Genomic DNA, 23,387 nt, shown 5'->3' with positions numbered 1-23,387 from the left:
ATGACGGGGAAGATGTGCTCGTGTGAATGTGTTGACGCAGCTGTGTGTGTGTGCGTCGATGAGGAGCTTGGAGGTGGAGGGTGATGAAGCTTGGTGAGGGCAGCCATGGCTGTGTAAATGGAGATGGAGAAGAAGAGAGTAAGAGAGGGGGCGGATGGTTTTTTTTTTTTTTGTGTTTTTTAGGGTTTTTGTTTTGTGTTGTGTTTTGAAAAATGAAAAAGGGTGTTGGGTATTTGGGTTAATGGGGCGGACCGGGTCGACCCGGTCTGAAGTGGACTGGGTCATGGAGAAGATTGGGCAATTTTTTGGGCCTTTGGCATACAATTGAAGAAGTGGCCCAATCCGATTTTCTTTTGTATTTTTGTTCTCTTTTCTTCTTTTATTTTCTAAAACTAAATTATAAAAGTACTTAAATTATTATTAAGAACTAAATTAAGTTATAAAAGTGCAAATTAACTCCCAATAACAATTAACGCACAATTAAGTAATAATTAAGCATAAAATTGTTCATTTGGACATTAAATGCTAAAAATGCAAAAGATGCCTATTTTTGTAATTTTTTAATTTTTGTAAAACTAATTTAATTACCAACACTTGTAAAATTAAATCCTACATGCAAAATGCGACATATTTTTATATTTTTTATTAATTTAACAAATAATCAAACACAGACAAATACAAATAATTATCCAAAAATATCACAAAAATACACAAAATTGAAAATCATTTTTTTTGGATTTTTTTTTGGGAGTATTTCTCATATAGGGCAAAAATCACGTGCTTACACTCGCAACGGTAAGGAAATAATTCGAGGGCAACGTCCTCGAGGAATCTTCAGCGGAACCGGATCTGACGAGGCGCAAACCAGCAGAGGAACCCCGCCAGCAGAGTACGATTTCAGCATTGCCATGGCAAACATCATGATCACCATAAGCGAAACCAGGGACGCCGAACGACTCAAGCCTATTCGACCAAGACCCCTTCAAAAGAACCAAAACCCGGCGCGGGAACCGCAGGGTGCGAAGGGGTCACGGGGTCAAAAATGACCACCAGCTCGGAAGGACGACGGTCGTGTTACTCAACAAAAACCACCGCCGAGTAACATTGAGCGGTCAGGATCGAATCTGGCCCCAAGGAAGGAAGGTAAACGGGAAGGATGAAGTGAACAAGCCACGACTTATTACCACGACAGTGAAGGGGTGGCGACACCCTCCGTGGACTCATAAAATGGAAAGTGAAAATGTTCGCCGTCAGGAAAACTCGTGTCCAGGGAAGTATTCCGGAGGACACCCTTACATCCATGGAAAAGACATCGTTACTTTGCCTCGGCATCACACTGACGCATTGGTAACCCTCTCCCTCATTTGATTTATTTTGAATAAAACATGTGTTCATGAATTCAGGTGGTTCAATCACGTACAACAACGATGTCGAACCAAAGTCAATAGGGCGGTCCAGGCTAACGGACCAAATCACTCCCGTATCCCGAATCCCTGGCGAATTCCTAATGACGAATCGCCATAAATACCATCCTCTTAATACGGCCCGAATGAGCTCGAGCCAGGACATCGAGTCATGTACCATTGGAAGAGGCGCAAAGCATGGACGTCTTATTCTGATGACTGGTGGCACACCACACGGAGACAGCGTCGGCCTCGTTTTACCAAAATCATAGAACCCCTCACAAAGGGCAGAACTAAAATAAGCCGACAGAAAGCAATACGCAATGAGAGGAAATTCTTCACCATATGACGCATCACCGGCCTCAATGCCCCCACCCTCGGAAGGATCAAAGGCTAAGCAAACCATATCTTCGGCCAAACCTAATAAGACACAACGGATGGCTGTATCGGGGCTCACACCTCAAAAGGATAGAAACATAATCTCAAAGTGTCGCCTACGTGTCCCGCAGTGAGGAAGAACTGCTTTATTCCCTTGTTATTGTTTCACTACCTATATGCAGACAGCTGGCCAGGATATTCGGAGGTTCCCCTTAGTCGGGCTTCCGCCCCAAAGAGGGCCTTGTAAACAAGATATTAGCAGAGCCACGTACCCCCAGAGGAGGATCCGATATAGTCACAGGCCTTCTTCTACAGTCTAACGACGAGCGATTATCTGCTTCTAAGGGCACCGTCCCCTCGGGAAGACCGGAAAAAAGCAGACTAAACCCCAATCGGGAATTATGTACGTGATCGAATGGTCCGAGAAGCCGCGCCCATGCGGGCTGAGCTCACGATGATGTAACAATGTATGTCTACACCAAGCAATAAAAGGATATCTTTTCAACGTCTTATTCTCCAGATAAGGATATCTCAAGTATACCCCCGACAAGGTCTCTCCGAAAAACTCGTCCTGAGATACTCGGAGACTTAGCGTCAGTGATTCAGTACCCGCACGACCCCAGGGACGGAACTCCGGGCTCATAAAGCCCCTACAAGGAAACTCCGAGCTCATGAAAAACGGTCTTCACGCTTAAACAAATTTGATGACTCGGAGACTGTCGTTCATCGCTAATCGCCTTGCACTGGACAACCCGAAACTGTAAGACTCCTAGCGGGCAGACTCGGCGTAACCAGATCTATTCCACATTACAAAAACTGTAAGACCTCAACAGGCATGACAAACTGTAAGACCTCAACAGGCATGAAAATCACAAAGTTTAGGCTATACATCGCATTTGTAAGAATCCTAAAAAGGCATACCCTTGGTGTTGACGCCTAAACTGTCACTCAGGATCAAAAATGGCTATGGCCAAACACATATGACTACGGTCAAAATGGCTGATACAGCCAAACTAACGCAACTCTGTGATGCCCGACCGTCGCTAAACAAAAATCACAAGCCACTACTTCGAATATACTTCGGAAAGAACCTGTTAAAACAGGCTTCCCTTAACAGGCAAAAACGAGCTTCGACCATGTCAGCTCCAAATCACAAAGCTTCGATCTACTCAGCCTACGAGCTATGAACCTTACGAGGTGCTCAAAACATCGCCGATAATGACTTGAAATTGAGGTTCTTCTAGAACTGACGACGGGTCAGGCAAAAATCTTTCAAAAGACCTTAACGAGCGAAAAATAAAGCTTACAAAAAGATCACTGGCAAAAATAGTGTTAGAACCAGTGTCGCCAGCTAAGCAAGCCTCCGGGCCACATATTAAAAGTTCTCCACGACCAAACAGCGTAAGAGCCATTGTCATCAGCTTGAAAATTGACAACTTGAGGATTCAAATGAGCTCGAATCGTAACCCGATTCGGAGATCGAATCTAAAATAGTTAACTATGCAAGCCTCCAGGCCACATATAAAAAGGTCTCAATGGCCAAAATAATGTAAGAGGCACTATCGCCAGTCGGGAAATCAAGAGTACTTAAGGGTCAATTAAAGCTCGAGTTGCAACGCCACTCGGTGACTGAACCCGAAATAACTAAACTACAATAAGCCTAAGGGAACGGCATAAATGCCCTATCAATGAGCCTCTGGGCCACCCACCTGTAAGGTTACTTCGACCCGAATCATAAAAGGCCATTGTCATCCGCTCATGCAGGCAGGAAAGAACTTGAGGGTCAGTTGAAGCTCGGATCAGAACGCGACTCGGAGACTAGACCCAAAATGGCTAAACTACAATATGCCTAAGGGCACGACATAAATGCCCTATCAGTGAGCCTCCTGGCCACCCACCTGTAAGGTCATTTTGACCCGAAGCGCAAAAGGCCATCGTCGTCCGCCCATGCAGGTAGGAAAGAACTTAAGGGCCAATTGGATCTCGAGTCGCAATGCGACTCGGAGACTGGACCCAAAATAGTCGAAACGGCAAATGCCAAAGGGCAAGAAATGGGAGCAATTACTACTTGCCCGCACGGGCATAGATGATTTAAGGGCAAAAAGGCTCGAGTCAAACCTCGACTCAGAGACTAAGCCTAAGCAGTTGGGTAGAGCACGGAGGCCCCAACACCTACTCACGTCAAGGATCACACTTAAGAGCCCCCGGGCCTGCCCGATCAGCTCCGGACCTACGAGGATCCTGCCAAACACGAAACCAGCCCGCCTGGCCAAAAGCAATAACAGAAAAGAGATGCTGAAGAAATAAAGCTTCAAGTTTCCTCTTATATTACATACACAAAAATTGGGGGCGCGCTCTCCATCTACAAACATGTTCTACAGAAACAAAGCGACAAAACGGGGAAATCTATGCTCTACTCCAAAGGGCTATAGCTTGCCGGGTTCTCTCTCCGCCTCATCAGCCCTGATCTTCGAGAGATCAAATTCAAGTTTCACGATCATATCCTCTTGAAATTTGGCATTATCACGAGCCAAGACAAGTTGAACTTCGAAGGCGGGGACCTTGGCCGAGGCGCCTGCCTCCTCTAATGCTTGAGCTCGCACCTGAGCCTTGAGCTCACCACAAGTAGTTCTGATGCGGTCAACGTCGCCCTTGAGGTACTTCAAAGCCTCCATCCTTTTCTGTAGCTAATATAAGAAAAAGGGGGTTAACCTTAAGGTCCAAGGGGAGCAAAGCACGAGTTGTAAAAAGTTACTTGCTCCATCAAATAGCTCTCATAATTCGAGCTCCGGTACGCCTCATATCGCCAATGCTGCAACTCAACCTCCTTCTCCTCGCTAAGGAGCCTAAGGGACTCCCCTCGTCCAGACTTTTCTGAAGTCTAGCCCCTTGACGGAGTAGCTCAGACATAAGTCTATCACAGGCCTGCACAAGGAAAGTTCAATAGAGGGAGGAGGACACGGAATATAGGGGAGCTGCACCTAAACTCACAAAAAAGTGAAGCCGACGGGCTTCCTCGAAGTCGGAACACACTCCTGTTGATCCTGCCTCTTCGGCCTTAGGAGAACCGACCTCGGGCACAACATATTCACTCAAAGGAACTGCCGACCGGGAATCAGGTACTCTGAGAGCAGCAGACACGGATGGTGCCCTCTCTTCGGAAACACGGGCCCGATCAGCACCACTAAAATCTCTATCACACCGCGGGTGTGGATCCCTCTTATTGCCATCGTCTCTCGGCTCGGAAGCCGACGACTCTTTCCCCTCTTCGGATGAACACTACCTCATCCCAATGAACCGCTCGATATCTGCAAGATGAATCCAGTACAAATGAAAGTGGAAAACATTACCTCAAATATACGAAGGCTAAGGCAAAGGCTGCATATGCACATACCTTGGTATTTCTCTACCCATCTGGCACGGAATACAGCGTGCCACCGACACTCATCGCAGAACGAATGGGTCACCAGCCTTCGGACCCAGCCGGGTAGGTCAAGGACTTCGCCCAGCGTCCACGAAGTTGCTACAACAAGGGAGACAACGTTATTACTCAACTAATTTTTGCTATAGGCAAAATCTGAAAAAGCACCAGACGCTCCACTCACATGCATAATTCCACCCTTCGGGAAATGGCAAAAGATCCATGAGGATAATATCGATCATCTGGACCCTTATAAACCAACTGGCGCACTCTTGATCCTCGTCCTCTTCATCGTCAACTACAAAAGGTGTGGTCGAACGACACCTCAGGGTTAGCAGGCCCTGGTGATGAAAGGGTCGGTATAGCCTGACGAAATGGTTAAGCATGAATTCAAGCCCAGCCTTCTCCGCAAAGAACCTCATCATCAGCACCACCCGCCAAAACGATAGATGTATCTGCGCCAAAGTAACCCGATACTTCAAGCAAAAAACCAGCACAACCCTATCAAGGGGATCAAATGCAAAAGGATATATATATACGCTCAAGAATCCATCAGTAGAGTCTGTAATACTCTCATCCGAGGGAAGCACCTACGGAACTATCCACTCGCTCCACCCGCAGTATTTTCTCTCCATCTCCAGATATTTCCCTCTTATCAAAGACACCATCTTCGGAGCAAACTCCAGCAGTTCCTGAGCACCAGGAGCAGCACTCCTCGTTCCCTGCCGGGCCGGCCCCTAAGTGGTTGCCATGACTATGGAAAAACTAACAGATCAAAGCAAAGGCGTGCACCAACACTTTTTGCGCCTGAAGAGATGAATAACCCTATGCCAAAGCGGAAGAGCAACTATCTAAAAATAGTGAGGTCTTGCGAAGAAGCCGAAGCTATCAGAACAATCCAGGATTGGTCCGAGGTACGACTATGGTTTCGGAAGAGAGCTATGTCAATCGACAGAGGATCAGAAAGAACGCTCATTCAAAATCCTCGAAGGGCGCGAGAACATGCAATTATGAAGCAAGGATTGAAAGCAGAAGTCAATGAAATATATTCACATTCATAAAGATCCATGTACAACAGCCCTCGAGGGGTCCTTACATACAATTACAAAGGCCTACGGAGGATCTCTACGCATAAAGGAAGAGACAAAGGGATGCACATGCAAAGTAAAAGCCTGAAGACCGGTCCACCTTCGAAGCTCCGCAACAGGTGCTTCCGGACGCACATCCTCATGAGTTTCATCCCAACCTTCCACACTGATATCCCCAAAGGGCAAGGTGAGTGACAAGGAGGTATGAACAAACGCCATAGCTCTCCGAAGCTCGAGGACCCTCTTTGGCCAAGGGAGCCTTAGAGAGACAGTAGACCGAACAACCTCCGGTCCCGCTTGCACGACTACTTAGAATCCACTTCTTGGAACGTCTAGCTATGCAAACCAACTCGGAGCAGGGCACCACGTCGAGCCGGGGTACAAAGGTGAGCAGCGATGTATAATCCGAGCCTACTTTTGAGCAGCGGTGAATAATCCAAACGACTGTCTATATGAGGGGGAAACTAACTCCTTGTCCATCATCACCTCGGGCCAACAACAATAGCAAAGGCTAGCATATCGATGACCACAGCAATAGTGGGACAACGCGATTATGCTCGACAAAGGGAAGTCCCGGCAAAAGGCCACAACACAGTCTAAGAAAGCTCCGCCAAACGGCCTTGAGGCCATGAGACCCAAGCATAATGTTCAAAGATAGAAGAAAATGGTAAGAGGGAATAGGCAAGCAAGCCAACAAAGGCAATGGGAAAGAAAAAACAACACCAAAATGCCCCCATTTATAGAGGGTTATGACGCGGTCATCGAGGCTTTGGAAGATTGACCAATGGGCGAAGTCAATACATCCATGGAAAACCGAACCGACGGCGGTACCTTCACTTTGGAAAGCGAGTATCAGGAGTGCATTGAATGAGGTTGAAATACACAAGCCTGTGGATGCCCGGTTACCACAAAACTAATGACAAGAGTTGCATCATAGGTATGGCATTGCCGAGAGAAGCTCGAGGAGTCAAATGTCAGAATCATTTCCCATCACTTTGCCATGGGAAATGCGGAGACTATCTATACGCGGCAAAATTAGAGGACTTGATTTCTCACTGTCAAGTCATTTTGGGGGCAGGAGGCCACGACCGAGTTCCCTACCTCGGGGCTCGTCGAGGCCCAACTCAGAGAAAATAAAGATCGAAGCCAGGACAGAGGACGAAGCTCCAAAGGCGCACGACTAAGTCTAATAGGGTCGGCCTATCCAGAGCCTATGATGAGGCATCACGTCACACCATCCCATCTCCCTACTCTGTAATTAATCTCCTCGTACATGCAGCCTAGTTCCCCTCTTATATAAAGGGGACTCACCCTACCTTGTAAGGGACTGATGTTGCTCAATTTCTCTACAAAGTGCAATAATATCTCTCTCTATCTCTTTTCTTTCTAACTTGTTCGTTCTCACTGGCCCAAGGTCGCCTCGATATCCATCGCTTTCTTACTTGTTCTTTATCATATACCTTAGTAGTGGCCATAAAGAGCCTTGTTTAATTATATCTTCAACTGTTATCCCATCCCTGACTATCCCCGATAGCTCGAGCTCGACCCTGACATCGACCCTAAGGTCCCTCATCGACCAGACCTGTATTCGGGCAGCAGGCCCTTCGGTTCGATTATTATCTCATTTTAGCTCGTATTTAATCTTTGAACCCCATATTATTAGCATCAACTGCTCTAACAACTAGCTCGAGAATAGATCACGTAATTTTAGAATCCCATTTACAAATTTAATTGTTGTTACCATTTTCATGGTAAACACAACTATGAACTTCTCAAAAATTGAAAGCAACCACACATGCATGTCATAATACATGAAGTGAATCTACTCAAGTCCTCAAACCGCCTAACGACGTTCTAGACCTCAAAATGACCAGTCGAGTCATTACATTCTCCCTCACTTAAACATACGTTCGTCCTCGAATGTGCCAAGAACCGTCCCCGAGTTGCCCAAAATCATAGTTTAACACTTCGTGCACCTAACCGTGCCACCATAACCCATATGAGCACATTATCTCAAGCCAGTCTGAAGTTCATTCCTTCTACCTTAGCCCATAAGCCTTAGAACTAAATTCTAACATCCATAATTCTCTACCAGGTGATTCTAACATATGAACACCGCCTTAATATCAACATGTTGCACCAAAACATGATCATGCACCCATGCTGAAATCACACAATGCATCGCATAATTATTATGCCCATAATAACATCCTCCAACCACAATAGCTGCAAATTCAAGAATTCCATGCTCGTAACTTACCATATGACACATACAAGACCCATTCCAAACCGTGCAATACATCAACAATCAAAGGGACGTGTAGAAACTCATAACCACCTATCAAATCAATAACTCATGGAGTTTCTCCACTTGACAAGAATCATTGCCTCATTCTGAATTAATTAGTGACATTTTCCCTTTAATATACATATTCAAATCTGATTACACTGATTTCAGGTCTAGCAACCTCATCTCACATGGTACAAGCTACTGGGCAATAAGCCACCTCAAACACCATCTAAAATCTCACATGATGACACCAATGCGCCAATAGCATACAACTCAAATATGACCAATAAGGATAATGAACTCTGGTAAAGAACTACCCAGCCCAAATAACATTCAAATCTACTAGACAAACGCTATGAACCTATCTTAAGGGTTAAAAACAAAACACACGAAAAACGTATAAGTAATCATGCTCCACATCTCACTGTTGTGGCATGCAACCCGATCTAAACATAATACCCGTGGCGGCGTGCCACCCGATCCCCACATAACAATCAATAAGGAAATATTCATCGAGCCAAAATGCTCATACCCACTAAATGTTCGAATATCGACCACAAGAAGGCCAAGTGCATAAACACAACCCTAGGGAGACATATAGCTCCATGCTCTACAAAATGCCAAGCACGAGTAAGGTGCAATAAACAACCAACGTCTTGAAGGCCATTTCACTTTATAACACCACAAACTACACGGGATCACAACACACATGTGAATAATCAAGCCTTCTCACAACACATGGCATAAAAGAGTAGCACCTGAAATAAACGAAGGAAGGAATAACATCCACCACACACGAAGCCCCATCCATAAGCAATGTTATGCTGAATAAGCATATCTGATATAATATAGAACAAACATTCACATTAAGCCTACCCATTGACCTTACAACCGATTTCGGTCATCCCAAAATAGGTCAATGACCTTCCAAAGATCCATAATGATCATATCCATGACACATACGATCTACCATCCAATACAGAACAACTTCCACAGTCTGCAACCAAGGGAATAGAGCATCTCACAGATATAAACTTTCCTATCAGTGACACTGCCATAATCTCCATACCTAATTTCAATCTCTGCCACTTAAGTAACTGACATGTCACACATATATGGTCATCCCGTAGGAGATACTCCCACAACCTTCCGCACCAAGTAGCAAAATTTGCACATCCATGGATGCTAACCAACCATACTATTTCTGTAACACAATTCAAGAATCTGTGATCCAATAAACAATGCCTCTTCCACGGAAAACACCATTTTCGGGCGGCACAAAATAGAACCAGCATACTCTGAACACCTGAGATCTCTCCCCAGCTCTTTCGAGCTCATGACATTCCTGTTAAAACTAGATCGCAACCTTGATCCTCAAGTTCCAATTCCATACAGCTCACTGCACCTATCATGCTGCTATGCAAGAGTACAAGAATCTCATCACAACTCCTGAACCACCAGTAGAATAAACACTTCACCAGCTAGAAACCTTTTACTTAACTCATCTAAGAAAAAGAACCATAACGCACAACTAAGTTCCCATAACAGCAGAAAATGCAAACCACAAGTCATGTTCCAAACCGATATGACTCTTCCGAGATTGATTTACACATAACAAAACCATCAAAATCAAATACCTCAAAATCAATCATACGTTTAGCCATGAATCATCTGTATATCCTTACCACACTGAAGGAACCGATCCTTTCCTTAACCATGTCAATCCAAGCCATTACTAGACTAACTTAGCTTATTCCGATTTACTCTTGACTTGCCTTCGAAATATTACCTCTATTCAAACACATAATGGACCTCAATCAACCGTCATCCTAAATGAACCAAATCACAAGACCACGTAGTCTCAACATCCATAAGCCATTTTATACCCCTTCCCCATGCACTCAATAGTATCTCCAACTGATACACATGCGCTGATTAGATCTTCTGTGAACCCGAAGCTATTTATCCTATTTCTCTAACACTGCACCTCAAACCTGATGATAACTTACAATAGTCTAAGTGCCCTTCACCCTCTGATACAAAACCTTATCTTTAGCCACAAAACGAACCCAAAAATCCTTAAGCATCAAACCTTAAATCTTGAATCCACCAGGACCATTATTGAGAGTGGCCCGCTCTAATCCACTCCCGATTATTTAACCAAATAACTAGTGCTCCATTAGCATATGACCACTCTAGTGAAGTAATTAGATGAATCCTTTCTCGTGTACATCACGTCCACCAGAAGTATAAAATCTAAATCATTCCACAACCCTCACATATCAGTAAGGTTACACGTCGCACACATCCATTAAATCCATTGCTCGAATTCCTGGTGTTTTATTCACTTAGTCATAACTAATCCACCAACATATTGATAACCCAAATCTGCTAAGGCACATAACAACGTGACCCAAATCATAAATAGTAGGCTCCCCCATTTAGCTTTAAGCGACAATCATATAAATCTAGAACCCACAATGACTTCTCCTTCTCAGTTACCATAATCTCGCATTGTTACTCAGCCAAATTATCAGAAACTTTTGTTGCACTAATCGTGACATACCCCGAATTAATAGCCCCAAACACACACTCAACCTCCTAGAAGTCGCAACATCTTCTTCATGCGATCCTACATCGTAGTACATGACTCCCGCTAGATAGAAAGTAGAACCCTTCATAGGAACTTCATCAGAAATCACGCAACTGCTAACCTGCTCACAGGAGATACCTACTTGTGTAATTCCATATCGACATCTTCCAATGACATTGCCATGGTTACAACCACCACGAAATCCGGGAATCCTCCTAAGCCCACATTTACCCACCATCTGTAAGAGTCCGTCCATTTCCATTAACACCCACTAAAGATCCAACAATGCATCCCATAACTCGAAGTCATGTTGTATCCAAACATAATGATCAAGAATTCACGTTCCTCTACTTTCCATGCAAACTCTTCCCTTCACATTCAAACTTCCTAAGTACAAAAACCATTGCCCTAAATTGAACACACAGACTTAGTTATTTGTCAACCATGACCCCAATCACTATAAACTTGATCAAAGCATGTGGCTACCCTACCACCAAAAATCCAAATGATATGCTTCCACTCTCATTCTGGTTAACCCATCTTCCTAAGTAACTACTCGATCTCTACTACTCATACTTGATCTGCTAACAATTCAACCACTACGAGACATAATCCTCCATGTCATTTCTCATCCTTCGCTGCCAATGAGGTTGTTTTAAATCATGATCCATCTCTATAGCACCCAAACAAATAGATTACCATACTCTAAGCCTCCTTAAGATCATTTTTCTTGAGCCATCGACACTAGAAACACTCATTAGACCCTAAAGTTGCAACACATTATCACCCACAATAATCGGTTTTTAGATACTACTTAACAACACTGTGCCCCAAAGGCAAACAAATGAATACCATTATACTGATTAGCCTTAATGCGTCCAAACAAGAATGACAACACCATAACACAAACAAGATCTCCACCAAGTTTGAAAATATCCAATCTCGCTACTCCGCCAACCAAATCTTAAACATCCATAGTCCAATTGCCTCTCCTCCATTGGGATTATATGCCGAACCTCTAAACATGAACCGAATAATCCTCCTCTCGAGTCATTCAGAATAATGTATACACTGCTGAGGGTCGACTGGCGAGAACCATAGATGTATCTCAAATATATTGTTGACGCTTCCGGCCCGATCCACAAGAAGAGAAGAAACTTATCAAATTGTGACCACGTGTTTGCAACACAAGAATAGGAATATAAAGTAAGTATAACTGTTACCAGTGATCAAATATCCTGCCAAACACCTCAAGGTAATGAGGTTCGTTCTAACATGATCGCTAATCAAATTACATTTACAAGTTCTTGGTAATTAAACTAAAAAATTGAGTAATACAAATATTGCATGATAAAGTCCTAAGTCTACCCGGATGTAAGATTATTTTAGCTATGTATGGACTCTCGTCAGCTTGTACATATGTAACTCCAATAACAAGTAGCACGTAATAAATACAGTACATAAGGTGTAGTTTGTCCCTCACAACGTTATACAAGAGACTTGCCTCACTCTGAAATCTGATAATCGGCTCCAATGCCTCTCTAACACCTCAAATCAATGCCAAATGATCTAAAACTAATTAAACAACGTGAAAACCAATCAAAATATACTCGCAATTTCACAATTTATACCAATTCCCAACTTCGCTCAAAAAGTCAACAAAGTCAACCCCCAGACCCACGTATCCCGATTCAAAAATTATCAAAAATAGATATTTTACATAACTTATATAGTCTATATCCAGAAAAGCATCCAATTTCGTCCATGAATTTACCCTCAAATCAAGGATTTATCATTTCTCAACTTTAGGACTCAAAATCCCAATTTCTATAATCCAAACACGGATAAAAATAATAACCAATAGAATTAATCATGGTAAAACATAAAAATAAAGGTTATATATTTACCCCCTTGTTGGTACGAGAACAACGCTACAAACATCACCTCAAACGGAACTCTAAAACTCAAGATATGCTCAAAATAATAAAATGTTCGGTCTACCCATTTAAAACATTGCCCAGGTGATTTTTGTTCTCCGCCTTCGCGGGACACCTTTGCGTATGCGAAGAGAAACTTTTCGCGTTGACCGGTCAACCCAAAATTTCTTTTCTTCGCATTCATGGGACTACTCTCGCGTTCGCGAAGAACAAAAGTTCGCACCAAAAACTAGCAATCTTTTCCGACACAGAAATGTGCATAACTCTCTCATACGACCTCGAAATTTGATGATTCTTACTTCTATGGTTCCGTACTTACAATATGGATATAATGGTTCAATGTAATCATAAATCAAAGGTAGTTTGCTCAATATGGTACCCTTTATACCCAAAGAAACGATGCTGAAAAATCAAATAAGAGCGCGACACAACCCAAACCCATCTGAAACACACTTGAGGCCCCCGGGACCCCGTCCAATCACACCAACCAGTCACAAAATATAACACAAACCTACTCGAGGCCTCAAATATCACCAAACAACATTAGAATTATGAATCGCACATCAATTCAAGCTTAATGAACTAATGAATTTTTAAACTTCTAAAACTTATGTTGAACTATGCCAAATCAATCCAGAATGACCTCAAATTTTTCATACAAGTCCCAAATGACACAATGGACCTATACTAATTCATGGTACTATAATCTGGACCCGATATCAACAAAGTTAACCCTCGGTTAAACCTATCAACCTTCCAAACCTTCAATCATCCAACTTTTACCAAAAAGCATCAAATTAAACTACGGACCTCCAAATCCAAATACGGACATACGCCTAATTCCAAAATAACCATCCGGACCTAACGAAACTGCCAAGACTCTAATCTGATGTCGTTTACTCAAAGTCAAACATTGGTCAATTATTTCAACTTATAGCTTCCGAATTGAGAATTATTCTTCCAAATCAACTCCGAACTTCTCAAAAAATCGAAACAAACCATACGTGCAAGTCATAATACATGAACTGAAGCTACGCAAGGCCTCAAACTATGGAACGGCATGCTAGAGCTTAAAATATCGGTCAGGTTATTACAGGTGTTGTTGTGCCAATTAATTTGACATACATGCATATATTTGGTGAGGATGACGTAAATGCACGAAAGGTATTTTCATGCCATTTGATTTGATATATTGAACACATTCCTCATATTATGAAAATTCTTGGGTTACTATGTTGTTTGAGTGATTTGTGCTTTAACCTCGGGACTTGAGTTGTTATAAGGGGATTGGTTGTTGGAAAACCGATCTTCGTTTATTTTAGTTAATAATTTGCTACTTCTTATACGGTGTTCTTGAAATTTACTTGATTATTCTAATGTTATTTCTATTGCAAGTTTAACTACAAGAACAACATACACAGTATTATCTCACACTGTGGGGTCTAGGGAGGGTAGTGTGTACGTAGACTTTACCCTTACCTTTTGAGGATAAAGAGGTTGTTTCCAATAGACCCTTGGCTTATGAAAACATAAGCACCACATTAATAAAAATATAAACAAGAAGGGACAACACCAAAAAGCCATATAAAAGCATAATGAAAACAACTAGATCGTAAGATGACGAACAATGAAAGAAAGTAACGGTTAGTCATAAAAACCTACTACAAATAGAATGCGAGAATGCGTGCCAATACTACTAGTATGAACAATCTAGAACGCCTACCCTACTACCCTAATCCTCGACCTCCATACATTCCTATCAAGGGTCATGTCCTCGGTCAGTTGAAGCTGCACCATGTCTTGCCTAATCACCTCTCCCCACTTCTTCATTGACCTACCTCTACCTCTTCGTAGGCCCTCCAATGTCAACCTCTCACACCTCCTCATTGGGGCGTCTGTGCTCCTCTTTCTCACATGTCTAAACCACATGAGCCTCGCTTTCTGCACTTGTCCTCAATAGGGGCCACACCCACCTTGTCGTGAATAACCTTATTCCTAATCCTATATAACCTAGTGTGCCCGCATATTCATCTCAACATCCTGAAATCTACTACCTTCATCTTCTAGACATGAGCGATCTTGACTGATCGACACTTAGCCCCATACAACATAGTCAATCTGACCACCACTCTATAGATCTTACCTTTAAGTTTTGGTAGAACCTTCTTGTCAGACAAAACACCAGAAGTGAGTCTCCATTTCATGCATGCCTTAATACGATGTGTGACATCTTCATCAATCTCCCTATCCCTATGTATAATAGATCCAAGGTACTTAAAACTTCCTCTCCTAGGGATGACTTGTGAGTCTAGTCTCACCTCCTCTTCCCCTCCTTGAGTCTCACCACTGAACTTACACTCCAAGTATTCTGTCTTGGTCCTGCTCAACTTGAAACCTTTAGACTCCAGGGTCTGCCTCCAAATCTCTAACCTCGTGTTCACACCGCCTCGTGTCTCGTCAATCAATATAATATCATCTGCAAATAGCATGAGCCATGGCACCTCCCCTTGGATGTGGCATATCAGTACGTCCATCACCAAGGCAAACAAAAGAAGGATGACTGTCAACCCCTGATGCAACCCCATCATGATCGGGAAATGGTTCGAGTCCCCTTCCATTATCCTCACTCGGGTCTCACTCCATTATACATGTCCTTAATCACCCTAATGTAGGCAACAGATACACCTCCAACTTCCAGACCTCTCCACAAAACCTCCCTCGGGGCTTTATCATATGCCTTTTCTAATTCGATGAACACTATATGCAAGTCCATATTCCTCTCCCTATACTGCTCCATCAATCTCCTAACAAGGCAAATGGCTTCTATAGTCGAACGTCCCGGCATAAACCCTAACTGAATCTCGTAAATAGACACACTCATCCTCACGATTAGCTCTACCAACCTCTCCCAGACTTCCATAGTATGGCTAAGCAACTTGCAATTTTGGATATCACCCTTGTTCTTGTATACAGGAATCATCGTGCTCTACCTCAACTCTTCTGGCATCTTCTTCGTTTTAAAAATAACATTAAATAACCAAGTGAGCCACTCCAAGTATGTCTTGCCCTCACTCTTCCAAAACCCTACCAGGATTTCATCCGGCCCGATCACTTTGCCCCTGCTCATCTTACGCATAGCCCCCTCAACCTCCTCAACTCTAATCCTCCTACAATACCCAAAGTCACAATGACTCCTATAGAGTTCCAAATCATCTAGTACAATGCTCTTGTCACCCTTCTCATTTAAGTGAAATTGGAAGTATATCTAGCATCTCCGACAGATAAGCCCCGCATCCAACAAAACACTACCTTCTTCGTCCTTGATGCACTTCACTTGGCCCAAGTCATGAGCCTTCCTTTCTCTCACCTTGGCTAACCTGAACAACTTTTTACTCCACTTCGACCCTCCAATTCCTCATACAAACGACCAAAAGCTGCATTTTTGGCTGCCGTAACTGCTAGCTTCACTTACTTCTTAGCCAACTTATACTGCTCCTTCTTCGGCCTCTTCTCCTCCTCGTTTACATTTTCCACTAGTTTCAAATACGCCGCTTTCTTGGTTTCCACTTTTCCTTGCACCTCTACATTCCACCACCAGTCTCCCTTATGACTACCAGAGTAACCCTTTGAGATCCCTAATACCTCTCTAGAGGCTTTCCTAATGTAATGTGCAGTCGTGGTCCACATAGAGCTTGCTTATCCAGTACTCCTCCAAGCCCCCATAGCCAGCAACTTAACCCCCCAACTCCTACTCTTTATCTTCTGTTAAGGCTCTTCACTGCTATATTGGCTATACACCGCCATCTTCCCCGTGATCTCAAGGTCCATGACTAGGAGCCTATAAAAGGACGAGAGGTTATCACTCGGGATGACCTTGCAATCTGTGCAAAGACCTCTATCGGACTTTCTATAAAGTAGATAATCAATTTGAGTCTCGGCCACCGAACTTCGAAAGGTGACCAAGTGCTCCATATTCTTCGGGAAACTCGAGTTTGCTATCACCAAATCAAACATTCTAGAAAAGTCCAGCAAAGAAGTTCCTCCTCCGTTTCTATCTCCAAAACCAAAGCCACCATGCACATCATCATACCCCCCAAATGTTGCGCCAATGTGGCCATTGAAATCTCCTCCTATGAAAATCTTTTTGGTATGCGGAATATCATGCACCATCTCATCCAAACCCTCCTAGAAATGCCTTTTGATTTCATCATCCAAGCCTGTTTGGGGTGCGTACGCACTGATTATGTTCAAAGTAAAACCTCCAACAACTGGCTTAATAGTCATCAGCCTATCTTTCACCCTCCTAACCTCCACCACTTCTTCACGAAGGTCCTTATCAACCAAGATACTTACCCCGTTCGTGCCCCCCTCCACCCTTCAAGAATACCATAGTTTGAACCCGTCCATATCTCGCGCCTTATCTCCTACCCATCTAATCTACTGTACACAAGCTATATTAATCTTCCTTTTATCAAAAAGCTTAGCTAACTTTACATAATTTCCAGTCAAAGTTCCTATGTTTCAAAACCTCACTCTCAGCCTGGTAGCTCCCTTAGCCCTCTTACTCCCCTACCCGTCGGTTATATTAACTGAACGGGTTATATTAGTGAGTATCTTTGACTAAAAAATCTCTTCATTACTTCATCGAGCTTAGTCAAGATACTTACTAAGTACATGGGATCGGTTGTACTTCTACTACACTTCTGCACCTTGCATTTGGAAAAGAGCGGCTTCGGAGTTCGAGAGTCTAGCATTAAAGACGTACTAGCAGTCCCGATTCAAGCTACAATTTGATCGTGGCAGTTTAGAAGTTATAACTCTATTGATGTAAATTTCAAACACATGATGTATTTTTCCTAAAACTGAAGTTGTACTCTTATTCATAGTCTCTCTTGACTTATACTACCAGTCATTAGGATAATTGTATTAAACTCTTTTGGATATTTCATTCACTATCTTTGTTAGTTTCTTATCATAATATTGACTTATACTGTTGGACTTACCTAGCGGATTGGGTTAAGTATCATCATGACTCAGTGGAATTTTGGGTCGTGACATTTGATTAAATAATATAGTAAACAACTTTGCAATTCATATAAAAACTCTATCAACAAATTCAAAAAATTAAACAAGAGTCAAATCCATAACACTTAAAACATCATGTCTATCAAAACCCTAAGGTAAAACTACTCCACAAATAGCAAGAACAATATCATCGTAAAAGAATAGGAACTAAAAAATATTACAACCAACTTTCAACCCAAACTTGTGTATTGAATCATTTATTGGTGGAAATAGCAACGAATATGTGTTTTTCCAAGCCTTAACTACTCTCCCATTCTTTCATAGGTTAAAAATCCCTTAAATTAAAATGGCAGAATACATAGACAGACACTTAAACTATCAAAGAAAGTTCACTTGAACACCTCAACTAAGCCATTTTCCACCGAAACACTTTTACTATACTTTTACTACACCAGTTTAACACGTCCAACCTGAGCTTGTAAAAATTTTTGACGCGTTTGATTACGCGCTTCTAGCATGGATAATCTAACCAATTAAAAATTGACACATTTTTTACAATGACAAATAGATTATTTTACCAGCTAAAACCAAACTTATTTACCTTATTCCTAATTATAACCCTCTCTACACATTCCTACAACAACAAACGACCAAAAAAAGCTCTCAGTCCCAAATTCGATTCCAGTAAAATCCGCCCAAAGCGATGCATGTCCATTGATTTTCCTTCGTTTTCGTTTGATATTGAGTGGTAATTAGTTCCATAGGTAAATATCAGTTCGATTTGTTTGATTTTGTCCAAATATGTGCTTGAAGAACGATCAACAGTATATTGTCGGTGTTGACTTGTTGAAGTACTGCTTGATTTCCAAATTGAAGTGCTGAAAGGGTAAGTCTTTTAGTGTTTGTATTGTAGTCATTTTAGTGGTGGGCTTCTGTGGGAGTTAGGACTGATTTGGGACCACAATTAGGGTTTTTTTAAAGAAATTGAGGAATATTAAATAGTGATGTCAGACTTTATTGTTGTTAATTTTCACCATGGTGGTAATTTTACTCTTGACCATGACTTGAAATATGTAGGGGAACAGGAGGTGTTAATAGCTAATATTGATAAAGACCATTTTTCTGTTCCAGAACTATAATATTACACTAAAAAAAATGGGATATGGCACAGTGGGTGGCTTCTATTACCAAGACCCGAAAACTAAGAATTTTGTCTATGTAGATAGTGATGCACAATTATTGAATATTGTGTCTAACCTTGAAAATGGAGACGAGTTACATTTGTATATTCAACATATGATTCTGATGATGAGCTAGATGTGGAAGATGAAATTGGTGTTGATTTGCCAAGTAGAAGGAAGAGTACAAAGTTAAGATATGATCCAGATTGTGTTGTGGCTATTTTTGAACTTGGTATGATATTTGAGAATGTGAGGATCGAATGTGTGCTAGGCATATATGGTCTAACTTGTCAAAAACTTGGAGAGGTGAGGAGATGAGAAAGCAATTCTAGAGGTGTTCTAAGGCTAGTTTTGAGGTGAAGTTGAAAGAAGAACTGGCTACTTTGGGAAAGCTTGGAAAAGGTATATGTGAAAGCTTATTGAAGTATAACAAAGAGTATTGGTGAGCTTTTTTCCTTGAACACTCCAAATGTGATATTGTAGAAAATAATATGTGTGAGACATTTAATTCTTGGATATTAGCACCTAGGCACAAGTCTATTATTACCATGTTAGAGGACATTAGATATAAAGTAGTTAGGAGACATGTTGATATGATACTGTTTGCAGAGACTTGGATTACAGACATTTCTCCTGTGGCAAGAGTGATTCTAGAAGAAAATAAGGAGTTGTCTAGAAAATGCAAAGTTTTGTGGTTTGGAACTGATGGGTTTGAGGTTGATGAGTATGAATACAGATACACAGTGAACTTGAGGAGAAGAACATGTACTTGTAGATCCTGGCAGTTAAGAAGGATCCCTTTTGCGCATGTAATATGTGCAATCTATCACCAAGAATAAAAATCATGCAATTATGTGGATCACTAGTATAGAAAGGAGACATTTCTCAAGGCATACCAATATTTTCTTGAACCAATCCTCAATATGAAGATGTGGCCTGACAGTAATAACATGGTAATTGAGCCTCCTGCACCAAAGTCAATGCCAGGTAGGCCCCAAAAGAAAGAAGAAAGGCAAAGAATGAGCCTAATAAAAAGAAGTATGGCAAGCTCTCTAAGTGAAGAGTTAAAATAACATGTTCAAAATGTCATCAAGGAGGCCATAACAAGTCTACATGCCAATCAAGGGTATGTTGTATTATTTTTTACCTTTTTATTCACTTAAACTGCCAACTTATATATGTACTTTCTGAAATTATTAGGGTGGAATGGGAGAGTCTATTCAAGCAACTCAACAAAGCCAAGGAAGTCAAGCAACTCAAGAATCTACAGCAACTAATAGGGGCAGTGGAAGAGGAAGGGGAAAGAGTCCTAATACAAGCACAACCAGTGGTAGAGGAAGGGGAAACAACACTAGTTTTGGCAGGGGTGCATTTCCAAATGCACCTCCACCAACTGCTCCTAGAAAACTTACTGTTGGGGTTAAAAGAACAAGAGGAAGATGCGCTAAATCTACAACACCATCTGATGGACATAAGAGGTCAAGAAATGTTGGTTTTGGATGTTACACAAACCCTACAACTGGAATGACTATCATTAATGTAAGGACTGTCTATTCACAACTTCATTTTGTTATTACTACCATTTGTTAAAACTGATCTATGTGCCTTTTATGTCAATTTTAGCCAGGTAGTTCGGGTGAAAGAATTATATCATATGGGACCAAGGTTGTAAAGGATACCAGTGCAGTCAATATCGATCTTGGATTTAAACCTCCTGGCCTTAAGTTTAAAGGCAGAAATGTTATAACTACTTCTCAGCTACAACAACTAAGTGCAGATAAGAGAAGACAAATTGGAACTTCAGCAACTACCTCTTCAGTTGCAAGTCCAGCCACTTCAGCGCCATAGTTGTGTTAGGATTGTGCTATTTTGGATTTCAGCTCATGTATTTTGCTAAGTATCCAAACTTGGATTGATTATTTTGTCTTTTTGGGCCAGTTCATGTATTTTGCTAGTTGTTTGGAATTGTTGAAAACACTTTAGCTGGAATGCAATTAAATACGTTGGTAGCATTCTATTTAATGCAATTTAAATGCCTCTGTTTAAACACTTTAGCTAGTAACATCAAACTGCAGAAAAATTGCATTCAGTTTAAACAAATGCATTCAGTTTTGTATGCATTCAGTTGGTAACATCAAACTACAGAAAAATTGAACCAATACATAAAAACTGCATAAACTTTTTCACCTAGGCATAACAAATTGCATAAAAATTTTCCAATACACATTAAACTGCAGAAGTTGTTTCATTTCATTGAAGTAAGGCCACAGGCCACAATTACATCCAAACAAACTAGATACACCCAAAACATATCTACCACCACTACAAACTGCCCACAAAATACTTCAACCACCAACAAAATTACAGCAACTTCAATGACTAATGACACAGTAGCAAACCCAAATAATTAGCATCGTTACTATAATAGAAGCCAATTTCTTCCTCCTTGTTCTTGCTCGAGCCCTTTCTTCTTCAAAAGCTTTGACTCTGTTCAGTAAACCACAAATAACCATATTCGCTTGGCTAGGAAACTCGTCGTCAACCCACTTAAAATAATTACATCCACCTTTGTCCTTCAAAAAAAATCATTCAAACTAAAATTAGCCCAAAAATAATAGGACAAATATTTAATTAATTGTAGTTAACTATCACTTACCTTTTCAATTTTGCATCCATAGAACCTCCTTCCAGGATTAGATGGAGTCCATGAAGTTTTCAATTGACATTCATGACCACACCGACATGAATCGACTCTTGCTTTGAGAGACATAATAGAGAGCTTATTAAGCCAAGATTCGAACACAATTTGGTGAGTAAAATAAAAAATTTAAACAAAATCAAGAAAAGGCTGAACAAATATTTTGAGGGAATGGTAAAGAATTAGGGCCGGTAAAAGGGAGGAGGGTCTAATTATATTATTGGAGAAAGGAGGGATATTACCGTTTATTGTACTGTTAATAGGCTTTTTGTCAGCATATTTCTGCTGTTCACGCGCTCAAATGCAGTGATATTTACGTTATTTGACATATCAGTCAAATATCACTGACATATCAGTGATATTTAGTATTTCGATAAAAAATGACTTAGTTGAGCTATTCAAATGAACTTTCTTTGATGGTTTAACTGTCTGTCAAAAACACTCTTTACGAACCACAAATCAGACCACACGTTCCTGACATAAGCCTGCCACGCCGTATGATATGATGTATGCCCCAACGTAGTAGAAGGGGCTTTCTGAAAGTGTAAATTTTGCACTTCTGACATATGCAGAGCACCTCGCGTAAGACCTTGCATGACACCTCGTGATAGACTATTTTTGGGGTCTTAAGTTATTTTCCCAATTTTTTCATGCACACTTGGTTTTTGACCCTCAAATTCGATCTCAATTGATTGTTTTGGATTTCTATTCACACTTCGAAGTTTTAAATTGTTTATTTTAGCTCCAAAATTATTTCTTTGCTCATTATCAAGTCCTACACACCCTAAACACGTAATGAACATAAAACACTCACATTCGAGCTCAAACATAATTAAAATATAAGAATTTAAAGGGAAAATGTAGCTAATGCCCGTATTTTTCTCCCATCGGGTACGTACTATGCAATAATCTAAGGCATAACATGCACGCATGAATGTTCAAACCGAATCAAAAATCGCACCAAACTAAAACATCAAATCAGACTGATCAAAAAATCGGTTAGATTTGGTTTGATTTGATTTGGTATTGAGTACAAAAATCCGAACAAAATAAATATATAAATTTTATATATACTTTTAAAATTTTACATATTTTTTAAAAAAAATATATTCAAAAATATTTGTGATCGTCTCAAGGGATATAATATTTAATAAAATTATAAAGTGCATTCATGTTTATTTGCTTTAAATAGTGGTTTATTATAACTTGTATTATCATTTTCTTATCAAGTTTTATTGAATGCATCAGCTTCTTTGATCTTCCATAATCATATATCATTTAATTGAAGCAAGATGAACAAAACTTGTCAATACTTGATTGATGTACCATTTGAAGTTATGAGGGTTACCAACAAGTTGATCTCAGCTAGCTGA

The 23,387-nt window shown here is 41.2% G+C and overlaps 2 protein-coding genes across 2 annotated transcripts; both read right to left on the bottom strand.

Annotated features, from left to right (window-relative positions):
• Window positions 1-15,733: 15,733 nt before the first annotated feature.
• LOC138889948 (uncharacterized) lies at window positions 15,734-16,090 on the bottom strand. The gene has a single exon (XM_070173296.1). The coding sequence runs from the start codon at window positions 16,088-16,090 to the stop codon at window positions 15,734-15,736; it is 357 nt and encodes a 118-aa protein (XP_070029397.1).
• A 785-nt stretch (window positions 16,091-16,875) lies between these two features.
• On the bottom strand, window positions 16,876-17,280 carry LOC104239683 (uncharacterized). The gene has a single exon (XM_009794378.1). The coding sequence runs from the start codon at window positions 17,278-17,280 to the stop codon at window positions 16,876-16,878; it is 405 nt and encodes a 134-aa protein (XP_009792680.1).
• Window positions 17,281-23,387: the final 6,107 nt, after the last annotated feature.

Source organism: Nicotiana sylvestris, chromosome 4 (genome assembly GCF_000393655.2).
Source record: "Nicotiana sylvestris chromosome 4, ASM39365v2, whole genome shotgun sequence".
Taxonomy (NCBI): Eukaryota; Viridiplantae; Streptophyta; class Magnoliopsida; order Solanales; family Solanaceae; genus Nicotiana; species Nicotiana sylvestris.
The sequence above is the reverse complement of the archived record's forward strand: the minus strand, read 5'-3'. Positions and strand labels throughout refer to the sequence as shown.